At 51.3% G+C, this 13,069-nt stretch overlaps 1 protein-coding gene across 1 annotated transcript in view; it reads left to right on the top strand.

Moving 5' to 3' along the window:
* Positions 1-13,069, top strand: part of LOC147108910 (syntaphilin-like) — a 35,038-nt gene that overhangs the window by 16,679 nt on the left and 5,290 nt on the right. The window contains exons 3-5 of the mRNA XM_086005862.1: positions 2,037-2,107; positions 7,567-7,776; positions 8,735-8,884. Coding sequence (XP_085861988.1) covers positions 2,067-2,107; positions 7,567-7,776; positions 8,735-8,884 — 401 coding nt within the window. The 5' untranslated portion in view covers positions 2,037-2,066. The remainder of the gene's footprint in view (positions 1-2,036; positions 2,108-7,566; positions 7,777-8,734; positions 8,885-13,069) is intronic.

Genomic DNA, 13,069 nt, shown 5'->3' with positions numbered 1-13,069 from the left:
TGCAGCAAGTGACTGCAGGTTTTATTTTGCATCTTCGCAGCCTGGCTTCGTTGCGTTTATCATCTGCCAGTCACACAGTGATTCGAAACCCTGATGGGGAGCACACATTGTTCCTGTCTGGCGTTCTTCTTAAACTGTAAACATAGAAACATAGAAGATAGGAGCAGGAGTAGGCCATTCGGCCCCTCGAGCCTGCTCCACCATTCAATGAGATCATGGCTGATCATCCAAATTCAGTACCCTATCCCTGCCTTCTCCCCATATCCCTTGATCCCTTTATCCTTAAGAAATATATCCAACTCCTTCTTGAATGTATTTAATGAATTGGCCTCAACTGCCTTCTGTGGTAGAGAATTCCACAGGTTCACCACTCTCTGGGTGAAGAAATTCCTCCTCATCTCTGTCCTAAAAGGCCTACCCCTTATCCTTAGACTGTGACCCCTGGTTCTGGACTCCCCGGCCATCGGGAACATCCTTCCTGCATCTAGTCTGTCTAGTCCTGTCAGAATTTTATAAGTTTCAATGAGATCCCCTCTCATTCTTCTAAACTCCAGCGAGTACAAGCCCAATCGACCCAATCTCTCCTCATACGTCATTCCTGCCATCCCAGGTATCAGCCTTCCATGGCAAGAACATCCTTCCTCAGATAAGGGACTGCACTCGGCACAATACAGAACAGCATCAACAACTGGCATCTGCATAGTGTCCTTTAAACATCGAAAGACATCCCAAGGCGCTCGGACCATAAATAGACGCCAAGCCAAAGAGGGAGACCTTAGGATGGGCGGCCGAAAGCTTGGTCAAAGAGGTTTAAGGAGGGTCTTAAAAGGAGGAGAGTGTGGTGTTGAGGGTTAAGGAGGGAATTCCAGAGCTTAGGGCCTAGATGGCTGAAGGGACAGCCGCCGATGGTGGGGCGAAGGGTTTTTGGAGGAGCCAACATCACAGATTGTACATAGTCTGTGGAAGGAGCGAGCTTGATGGGCCCAATGGCCTTTCTTGCTCCGTGCTTTCTCACGCACTTATTCCAGGCGTCCGTTAGCAGGTTGGAAAAAGGCTGAAGCAATAAATCCCAGCGACACATAGACCATTAATAACAGGAGCACTGCGCACACCCAGCTGCCAATCTGCCAGCCACCTCCCCCGCCCCCCCTCCCTATCCAGCAGGCACCCCAGCTTCACCACTAATTGGGGCACATGCTTCCCCCCCCCCGCCCCCCCCCCACATAGAAACGCTCCTGAACCTAGAAATTCAGACTGGGCCAGGGGTCACTTGGGGTCAGCGGAGGCAGGTCCCACGTTGCCACGGTTACAGCGACGGAGCGGGATCATGGATTTCCAGCAGAGCTTGGAGCTGTGCGCACACTAGGGTTGCCAACCTTCTAGGATTGGCCTGGAATCTCCAGGAATTAAAGATTAATCTTCAGGACACTGCTGTGACCAAACTCAGGGAGAAAAACCGTAGGGGGGCAATGCAAAAGGAACTGAGAGGCTTTTTTTTTACATTTTCTTTGAACATTTCTGTTTATTAGTTATAAAAATATTGAAGATTAGGGGGGAAAAAAAGGCTGTTTGACTGATGGTCAGGTATCATCCAATTGGGTAATGAAGAGCCTATTCGCTCTCCGATTGGCCGTGGGAAGGTGGGGTGTCGCGAGGATGGACATGTTGGGTGATCAATGGCAGGAGCGTGGGGGCGGGGCGTCACGAGGATGGACATGCTGGGCGACCAATGGCAGAAGTGTGTGGGGGCGGGGCGTCACGAGGATGGACATGCCGGGCGACCAATGGCAGGAGTGGGGGCGGGACATTGCGAGGATGGACATGCTGGGCAACCGATGACAGGAGTGTGGGGGCGGGGCGTCATGAGGATGGACATGCTGGGTGACCAATGGCAGGAGTGTGGGGGCGGGGCAGTTCGAGGATGGAGGACATGTGATGAAACCTCCAGTAATACATTCAACCAGAGTTGGCAACCTGTGCGCTCGCCAGCCGCGGCTCGGGGCAGTCTCTTCAATGTGGAACTTTTGTTGTTTCAGGTCCTGCGTTGGCTCACTACAGCAACCCCCATGTCAGGATCAGGAAGCAAACGATCTCCAGGACCACGGAGGTATGCACAGCAGCAACTAACGCAGATCGTAAAGATTTCGGTGCAGTGGAGAATCATGGGGTGACTTGATAGATCATGAAGGGGTTTGATAGGGTAGACGTAGAGAAGGTGTTTCCACTTGTGGGGGAGACCAGAAGTAGGGGCTGTAAATATGAGATAGTCACTAACAAACCCACTGAGGAATTCAGGTGAAACTTCTTTACTCAGAGTCAGAATGTGGAAATTGCTACCACAGGGAGCAGTTGAGGCAAATAGCATAGATGCATTCAAGGCTCCTCCACTCCCGGTGTCCCGGACTCCTCCGCTCCCGGCCTGCTCCGCTCCCGGTGTCCCGGACTCCTCCGCTCCCGGCCTGCTCCGCTCCCGGTGTCCCGGGCTCCTCCGCTCCCGGTGTCCCGGGCTCCTCCGCTCCCGGCCTGCTCCGCTCCCGGCCTGCTCCGCTCCCGGTGTCCCGGACTCCTCCGCTCCCGGCCTGCTCCGCTCCCGGTGTCCCGGGCTCCTCCGCTCCCGGTGTCCCGGGCTCCTCCTCTCCAGGTGTCCCGGATCCTTTTTTTAATTCGTTTATGGGATCAGGGCGTCGCTAGCAATGCCAGCATTTATTGCCCATCCCTAGTTGCCCTTGAGAAGGTAGTGGTGAGCCGCCACCTTGAAACGTTGCAGTCCGTGTGGTGATGGTACTCCCACAGTGCTGTTAGGTAGGGAGTTCCAGGATTTTGACCCAGCAACGATGATGGAACGGCGATATACTTCTAAGTCAGGATGGTGTGTGACTTGGAGGTGGTGGTGTTCCCACGCGCCTGCTGCCCTTGACCTTCTAGGTGGAAGAGGTCGGGGGTTTGGAAGGTGCTGCCGAAGAAGCCTTAGCGAGTTGCTGCAGTGCATCTTGTAGATGGTACACACTGCAGTCACGGTACGGTGGAGGGAGTGAATGTTTAGGGTGGTCGATGGGGTGCCAATCAAGCGGGCTGCTTTGTCCTGGATGGTCACAGAATCACAGAAACCTCACAGTGTTGAGCTTCTTGAGTGTTGTTGGAGCTGCACTCATCCAGGCAAGTGGAGACTATTCCATCACACTCCTTACTTGTGCCTTGTAGATGGTGGAAAGGCTTTGGGGAGTCAGGAGGTGAGACACTCGCCGCAGAATACCTAGCCTCTGACCTGCTGTTGTTGCCACAATATTTATGTGGCTGGTCCAGTTAAGTTTCTGGTCAATGGTGACCCCCAGGATGTTGATAGTGGGGGATTCGGCGATGGTAATGCCATTGAAAGTCATGGGGTGGTTAGACTCTCGCTTGTTGGAGATGGTCATTGCCTGGTACTGTGGCGTGAATGTTGCCTGCCACTTATCAGCCCAAGCCTGAACGTCGTCCAGGTCTTGTTGCATGGACTGCTTAATTATCTGTGGAGTTGCGAATGGTGCTGAACACTGTGCAATCATCAGCGAACATCCCCATTTCTGACCTTATGTTGGAGGGATGGTCATTGATGAAGCAGCTGAAGATGGTTGGGCCTAGGACACTGCCCTGAGGAACTCCTGCAGCGATGTCCTGGGGCTGTGATGATTGACCTTCAACCACCACAACCATCTTCCTTTGTGCTAGGTATGACCCCAGCCAGTGGAGCGTTTTCCCCCTGATTCCCATTGACTTCAGTTTTACTAGGACTCCTTGATGCCAGACTCGGTCAAATGCTGCCTTGTTGTCAAGGGCAGTCACTCTCACCTCTCCTCTGGAATTCAGCTCCTTTGTCCATGTTTGGACCAAGGCTGTAATGAGGTCGGGAGTCGAGTGGTCTTGGCGGAACCCAAACTAGGCATCAGTGAGCAGGTTATTGGTGAGTAAGTGCCGCTTGATAACACTGTCGATGACATCTTCCATCACTTTGCTGATGATTGAGAGTGGACTGATGGGGCGGTAATTGGCCAGGTTGGATTTATCCTGCTTTTTGTGGACAGGACATACCTGGGCAGTTTTCCACATTGTCGCATAGATGCCAGAGTTGTAGCTGTATTGGAACAGCTTGGCTAGAGGCGCGGCTAGTTCTGGAGCACAAGTCTTCAGCACGATATCCGGGATGTTGTCGGGGCCCATAGCCTTTGCCGTATCCAGTGCGCTCAGCCGTTTCTTGATATCACGTGTAGTGAATCGAATTGGCTGAAGAATGGCTTCTGTGATGGTGGGGACCTCGGGAGTAGGCCGATATGGATCATCCACTCGGCACGTCTGGCTGAAGTTGGTTGCAAACGCTTCAGCCTTGTCTTTTGCACTCGTGCTGGGCTCCACCATCATTGAGGATGGGGATATTCTTGGAGCCTCCTCCTCCTGTTAGTTGTTTAATGGTCTACCACCATTCACGACTGGATGTGGCAGGACTGCAGAGCTTTGATCTGATCCGTTGATTGTGGGATCGCTTAGCCCTGTCTATAGCATGCTGCTTCCGCTTTTTAGCATGCATGTACTCCTGTGTTGCAGCTTCCCCAGGTTGGCACCTCATTTTTAGGTACGCCTGATGCTGCTCCTGGCATGCTCCTCTACACTCGTTGTTGAACCAGGGTTGGTCCCCTGGCTTGGTGGTAATGGTAGAGTGAGGGATATGCCGGGCCATGAGGTTACAGATTGTGGTGGAAAACAATTCTGCTGCTGCTGATGGCCCACAGCGCCTCATGGATGCCCAGTTTTGAGCTGCTAGATCTGTTCTGAATCTATCCCATTTAGCACGGTGGTGGTACCACACAACACGATGGAGGGTGTTCTCAATGTGAAGACAAGACTTGGTCTCCACAATGACTGTGCGGTGGTCACTGCTACCAATGCTGTCATGGACAGATGCATCTACGACAGGTAGATTGGTGAGGATGAGGTCAAGTAGGTTTTTCCCTCTTGTTGGTTCTCTCACCACCTGTCGCAGGCCCAGACTGGCAGTTATGTCCTTCAGGACTCGGCCAGCTCGGTCAGTAGTGGTGCTGCCGAGCCACTCTTGGTGATGGACATTGAAGTCCCCCACCCAGAGTACATTCCTCGCCCTTGCTACTTTCAGTGCTTCTTCCAAGTGGTGTTCAACATGAAGGGGTACTGATTCATCAGCTGAGGGAGGGCAGTAGGTGGTAATCAGCAGGAGGTTTCCTTGCCCATGCTTGACCTGAAGCTATGAACTAGAACTAGGGGGCATAGTCTTAGAATAAGGGGCTGCTCTTTCAAAACTGAGATGAGGAGGAACTACTTCACTCAGAGGGTGGTAGGTCCATGGAATATGCTGCCCCAAAAAGCTGTAGAAGCTACATCATTACATAAATTTAAAATAGAAATAGACAGTTTCCTAGAAGTAAAGGGAATTAAGGGTTACGGGGAGCGGGCAGGAATTTGGACATGAGTCTAGGTTCGGATCGGTCATGGCCCTGTGGGTAGCGGAGCGGGCCCAGGGGCCGTGTAGCCTGATCCTGCTCCTATTTCGTGTGTCTAATTCTGTTAGATTCAGGAGATGGTTCTGTGATAGTGGATTGGCGGTTAGGATCAGATCAGCCATGATCTTATTGAATGGCGGAGCAGGCTCGAGGGGCCGATTGGCCTACACCTGCTCCTATTTCTTATGTTCTTATGTGGTCCGGAGTCAATGTTGAGGACTCCCAGGGCCACTTGCTCCTGACTGTATACCACTGTGCCACCACCCCTGGTGGGTCTGTATTGCCGGTGGGACAGGACATACCCAGGGATGGTGATGGTGGTGATGCCCCAGACTCCTCCTCTCCCGGTGCCCCGGACTCCTTCGCTCGTGGTGCCCCGGACTCCTCCAATATGCATATTTAGAGGGGACTATGCCGGATTGGGACGGGTGTCCTCGCCGCCTCCAATTTAAAGTTGCAGTCAGCCAGATCAGGGTGGCAAAGGAGCTGGGTTAGTCCCTCGCTCCATTTAACTGCTAGTTAAAGTCGAGGCCGCTCTCACTGACTGCCTGCGGCCCACCCCTACCTACATCATAAGACTACAAACTTTTCGTTTTCAAGTATTTATCCAATTCTGTTTTGAAAGTTATTATTGAATCTTTCAGGCAGCGCGTTCCAGATCGCAACAGCTTACTGAGTATTTTTATATTAGTTTTAGCACTCGGGTGCATTCCAATGGCTGTGACCAATTGCACGGTTTAGTGTGCACTTGGAACATCGTCCCAAATTTGTGCTGTCAGCTGATCTCAACTGGACAGTAGTAAGGGTGCTCCAACTAAACTGAGCACCTCAGGCTTGTTAGCGAAAGAGAGAGAAACATTCAGCCGGGGCTGCGCCTTCAGTGAACATTGGCTGGTGTATTTATCAGTCGCTGTAATGTTTGAAGGTGCCATTTAAAGGTAGCAAGACTCATCTGTTTAACTTCCCTGATGTGTGATACCGAAATTCTGACCCAACGATCAGACAAGAGGCTGTTGTAAATTACTGTACAATCCACTGCCTTGGCGACTTTGCAGTGGAATTTCAACTTTTATTATTTAAAATAAAAATCAGAAATGTCCTCCCTTTATGTCACCAGCCCTTCCTTCCTTCCTTTCTGTAAAAGCAATGAATACTGGCGTGCAAACAAATCGCAACACGCTGTCTGAAACTCAGCCTGCCCTATGCAAGGTGCATTTTTACTGCCTGTCTAATGCTCTTTGGCCTAGAAATTCGTCTCGGGCCATGGCGCAAAAATGGGCGTTATTGGATCAGCCGCCCATTATACACAGCACCTGATATTCAGGTCCATTGGAATTCAGTATCAGACGCTGCGTATAACGGGCGGCAGATCCAATATCGCCCGAGATTAATTTCTAGGCCGTTGTCTTTCTTGATTTAAAAAAAAAGTGCCAATTTCTTAACCTTTTGTATTTCACCGCTAATAATTATTAGCTTCTGTCCAGACAGTTTTTGGTCAGTTAATATCCGTCAGTTTTAATGAGGAACAGTGCGAGGGAGAATATCTGCGAGAATCTCGGGAGAAGTCTGTGCTGTGGGAGAGGGGAGGGGAGGCGCCTGCCTGGAGAACTCGGAGCACTTGGGCTGTCATGATGAGATATTCTACTGGTTCAAGAGGGGGGTCTCACTCCTTCAGAACTCTGCAGCGGGGAAAAGTTGACTTCAGTGTCATTTTTCGAACTTTAATGGTCTGACGTAATAAAACTCACCACACACTTGGTTTGAGTATAAAGCAAGGCTTTAATCAACTTGTTTCAGAACATGGAGGTCTAGTTGTACTTCACTAGTACCTTGTCTTACAAAATGTCCCTGGCAAGCTGGGGCCGACGCCCGAGTATTTATACTCCTTGGACGGCGCCACCAGCTGGCCGTCCAGCGTTATTTCACGAGTAGTTTCTTGATGAATGATGAGATTTCTAACAGTCTGGGTTTATTTTTGGTGCACTCTGTGTTCTAACTGTAAACGGACGACGGGTTCTGATTCACCTTCTGATTGTCAATTTGCCCCCCTTGTCTCTAGTCGTGGCCTCCACGGAAGAAGTGGTTTCTCCTCCCTGTTTAAATCGGCGCTGACCCCGACCTCGGCACAGCAGGAGGCGCAGCCCCTCCTCCAGCCATCCAGACGCACCTCTCCGCCGATCGGGATCCGGGACAGCTGTGCCACGTCTTCCCTCAGCAGCAGCAGCAACTCCGGCTCCTACAAGGGCAGCGACAGCAGCCCCACCCCCAGGTAAATGGAAGAGACGCCGGGCCGCTTGTGCGAAGGGCAGGTTATTGGCCCATGCTGCGCCTGCTAACCGGTTCCTGCAGCTCCGGGAAATCGGAGTGATCGCAACAACAAAAAATCGGTGGCTGCAGTTTACACACGTAACAGTGTCAGCCGTGGCTGAGTGGGTAACGCTCTTGCCTCTTGAGTCAGAAGGTGGTGGGTTCGAGATCTGCTCCGGAGACTCGAGCACAAAAATCTAGGCTGACACTCCAGTGCAGTGCTGAGGGAGCGCTGCACTGTCAGAGGTGCCGTCTTTCAGATGAGACGTTAAACCGAGGCCCCCGTCTGCTCTCTCAGGTGAACAAAACGATCCCATAGCACTATTTCGAAGAAGAGTTCTCCCCGGTGTCCTGGCCAATATTTATCCCTCAATCAACATTGACATGAATCTTGTCATTTATGTGGAAACGACTTATGAAGTAATACTGGGCGGCCTGCTGGTGGCGCTGTCCAGGGAAAGTATAAATACTCGGGCATGGGCCCAGCTTGCTCAGGACATTCTTTAACAGGAACTAGTGAAGGACACAACTAGATCTCCATGTTGAAAAACAGTTGATTAAAGCCTTGTTTAATACTCAGACCAAGTGCCTAGTAGTTTTCTTACGCCAAACATCACTAAAACAGATGATCTGGTCATTATCACATTGCTGTTTGTGGGAGCTTGCTGTGCACAAATTGGATGCTGCGTTCCCCACATTACAACAGTGACTCCACTTCAAAAATTCTTCATTTGATGTCAAATGCTTTGGAATGTTCTTTACGTTGTTAAAAGGTGCTATATAAATGCAGGTCTTTTTTTAATATATAGCTTTCTGGTGTCTACCTTTTCACAGGTGTGACCCTAACTACGGTTCGAATCGACCTGGCCAGGAGCCTGCTTCCCCTCCTCATGCTTTTTATTTCTCAACTCATTTTGCAGGCGCTCCAGTAAATATTCTTTGTGCAGTGAAAACCATGGGATCAAACCGCCGACACCAGAACAGTATCTGACCCCCCTGCAGCAGAAAGAAGTCAGCATCAGGCACCTGAGGGCAAAGCTGAAGGAGACCGAGGAGAAACTGGATGAGAGGTACTGCCGGTTCTTGATTGTGCAAGGAGTCAGGGATATGGCACGGTTCATCCATTACAGACACCACCCGCCCTGCTCAGTACAGACACCGCCCGCCTTACTCAGTACAGACACTGCCCGCCCTGCTCAGTGCGGCGTGGCCCGGCACTGGTCAGTACGGCGTGGCCCGGCACTGGTCAGTACGGCGTGGCCCGGCACTGGTCAGTACGGCGTGGCCCAGCACTGGTCAGTACGGCGTGGCCCGGCACTGGTCAGTACGGCCTGGCCCGGCACTGGTCAGTACAGCCTGGCCCGGCACTGGTCAGTACGGCGTAGCCCGGCACTGGTCAGTACGGCGTGGCCTGACATTGGTCATAGAAACATAGAAGATAGGAGCAGGAGTAGGTCATTCGGTGTCTCGAGCCTGCTCCGCCATTCAATGAGATCATGGCTGATTATCCAAATTCAGTACCCTGTCCCTGCTTTCTCCCCATATCCCTTGATCCCTTTAGCCGTAAGAAATATATCCAACTCCTTCTTGAATATATTTAATGAATTGGCCTCAACTGCCTTCTGTGGTAGAGAATTCCACAGGTTCATCACTCTCTGGGTGAAAAAATTCCTCCTCATCTCAGTCCTAAATGGCTTACCCCTTATCTTTAGACTGTGACCCCTGGTTCTGGACTCCCCCGCCATCGGGAACATCCTTCCTGCACCTAGTCTGTCTAGTCCTTTTAGAATTTTATAAGTTTCAATGAGATCCCCTCTCATTCTTCTAAACTCCAGCGAATATAAGCCCAATCGACCCAATCTCTCCTCATACGCCATTCTTGCCATCCCAGGTATCAGGCTGGTGAATCTTCGCTGCACTCCCTCCATGGCAAGAAAATCCTTCCTCAGATAAGGCAACCGAAACTGCACACAATACTCAAGGTGCGGTCTCACCAAGGCCCTGTACAACTGCAGCAAGACATCCTTGCTCCTGTACTCGAATCCTCTCGCTACGAAGGCCAACATACCATTTGCCTTCTTAACCGCCTGCTGCACCTGTATGCTTCAGCGACTGGTGCACAAGGACACCCACGTCTCATTGCACTTCCCCTTCTCCCAATCTATTGCCATTCAGATAATAATCTGCCTTCCTGTTTTTGCCACCAAAGTGGATAACCTTGCATTTATCCACATTATACTGCATCTGCCATGCATCTGCCCAATCACCCAACCTGTCCAAATCATCCTGGAGTTTCTCGGCATCCTCCTCACAGCACACATGCCCACCCAGCTTTGTGTCATCTGCAAACTTGGAGATATTACATCTAGTTCCCTCGTCTAGATCATTAATATACATTGTGAATAGCTGGGGTCCTAGCACCGATCCCTGTGGTACCCCACTGGTCACTGCCTGCCACTCGGAAAAAGACCTGTTTATTCCAACTCTTTGCTTCCTGTCTGCCAACCAGTTCTCTATCCAAGTCAGTACCTTACCCCCAATCCCATGTGCTTTAACTTTACACGCTAATCTCTTATGCGGGACCTTATCGAAAGCCTTCTGAAAGTCCAAATACACCACATCCACTGGTTCTCCCTTATCTATTCTACCAGTTACATCCTCAAAAAATTCCAGTAGATTAGTCAAGCACGATTTACCTTTTGTAAATCCTTGTTGACTTTGTCCGATCCTGTCACTGTTTTCCAAGTGCTCTGCTATTACATCTTTTATAATGGACTCTAGCATTTTCCCCACTACCGATGTCAGGCTTACCGGTCTGTAATTCCCCGTTTTCTCTCTACCACCTTTTTTGAATAGTGGGGTAACATTAGCTACCCTCCAATCCATGGGAACTGTTCCAGAGTCTATAAAATTTTGGAAGATGATCAGCAATGCATCTACTATTTCTAGGGCCACTTCCTTAAGTACCCTAGGAAGTAGACCATCAGGCCCTGGGGATTTCTCGGCCTTCAATGCCGTCAATTTCCTTAACACCAATTCCCTACAAATACTGATTTCATTCAGTTCCTCCCTCTCATTAGAGCCTATGTTCCTGACATCTCTGGGAGGTTATTTGTGTCCTCCTTTGTGAAGACAGAACCAAAGCATGTATTTAATTGGTCAGCCATTTCTTTCTTCCCCATTACAAATTCCCCTGATTCTGACTGCAAGGGACCTACGCTTGACTTCACCAATCTTTTTCTCTTCACATATTTAAGGAAGCTTTTACAGTCAGTTTTTATGTTCCCTGCAAGCTTACTCTCATACTCTATTTTCCCCCTCTTAATTAATCCTTTTGTCCTCCTTTGCTGAATCCTAAACTGCTCCCAATCCTTAGGTTTGCTGCTTTTTCTGGCCAATTTATATGTCCTCTCCAGGGATCTTATGCTATCCCTAATTTCCCTTGTTAGCCACGGTTGCGTCACATTTTTTGTTTTATTTTTGTGCCAGACAGGGATGAACAAATTCTGTAGTTCATCCATGCGATCTTTAAATGTTTGCCATTGCCTATCCACCGTCAACCCTTTAAGTAACGTTCCCCAATCCATCCTCGCCAACTCATGCCTCATACCATCGTAGTTTCCTTTATTTAAATTCAGGACCCTAGCCTCTGAGTCAACTGCTTCACTCTCCATCTTAATGAAGAATTCTATCATATCATGATCGCTCCTCCCCAAGGGGCCTCGCACAACAAGATTGCTAATCAATCCTTTCTCATTACATAATACCCAGTCTAAATTGGCCTGATCTCCAGTTGGTTCCTCGACATGGTCAGTACAGCGTGGCCTGACATCGGTCATTATAGCCTGGCTCAGCTGACCGTTCACAACTAGCCTGACACTGACCGTTCACAACTAGCCTGGCACTGACCGTTCACAACTAGCCTGGCACTGACCAATCACAACTAGCCTGGCACTGACCCATTCCTACATAGCTCTCAACTGACTGACTCCACACTGACTGCTTCTGCACAGGCCAGTGCTGACAGATCCCCGCTGGCCCAGTACCAACTGATCCCACACAGGCCAGAGACTGACCAATCACACATGGGCCGGACACTGACCGATCCCGCACGGGCCGGAGACTGACCAATCCTGCACGGGCCAGACACTGACCGATCCCGCACGGGCCGGACACTGACCGATCCCACACGGGCCGGAGACTGACCGATCCCGCACGGGCCGGAGACTGACCGATCCCGCACGGGCCGGAGACTGACCGATCCCGCACGGGCCGGACACTGACCGATCCCGCACGGGCCGGACACTGACCGGTGCCACACGGGCCGGAGACTGACCGGTCACACACGGGCCAGAGACTGACCGATCCCACACAGGCCGGAGACTGACCGATCCCACACGGGCCGGAGACTGACCGATCCCACACGGGCCGGACACTGACCGATGACACACGAGCTGGACACTGACCGATGACACACGGGCCGGACACTGACCGATGACACACGGGCCAGACACTGACCGATCCCACACGGGCCGGAGACTGACCGATCCCACACGGGCCGGAGACTGACCGATCCCACACGGGCCGGAGACTGACCGATCCCACACGGGCCGGAGACTGACCGATCCCACACGGGCCGGAGACTGACCGATCCCACACGGGCCGGAGACTGACCGATCCCACACGGGCCGGAGACTGACCGATCCCACACGGGCCGGAGACTGACCGATCCCACACGGGCCGGAGACTGACCGGTGCCGTATGGTTTGGAATTGACCAATCCTATGTGGCCCAGCATAAACTGATACTGCACAGGCCAGTCGTTTCCTGGTATCCTCTTCTGACCTTGTGGAGGAGCATGGGATTTCCAAGCTGTCAGTCTACAGAGAAACGATTAGCATCTAATTGATCTCTGGATTTGCTTCGAAAGAGATACATCAGAAATTCCCTCGGAGAATCTCCCGCTCCATCACTCGTAACTTTGGCAGAAATCTCGTTCACGTACATAAGCGGGTTTTCCGCTGAAGTTACGATGGCAGAGTGCGCAACAGACTTGGAATTGTGGAGGAGCAAAGGGATCTGGGTGTCCGGGTATACAAATCGCTAAAAGCTAGTACACAGGTAGCACGGGCAGCACGGTGGCATAGTGGTTAGCACTGTTGCCTCACAGCGCCAGGGACCCGGGTTCGAATCCGGCCTCGGGTGACTGTGTGTGTGGAGTTTGCACATTCTCCCCGTGTTTGCGTGGGTTTCCT

Source organism: Somniosus microcephalus, chromosome 13, assembly GCF_052327205.1.
Source record: "Somniosus microcephalus isolate GS21.2 chromosome 13, FLI_Smic_1.0, whole genome shotgun sequence".
NCBI lineage: Eukaryota > Metazoa > Chordata > Chondrichthyes > Squaliformes > Somniosidae > Somniosus > Somniosus microcephalus.
This window is presented reverse-complemented; position numbering and strand designations above follow the sequence as displayed.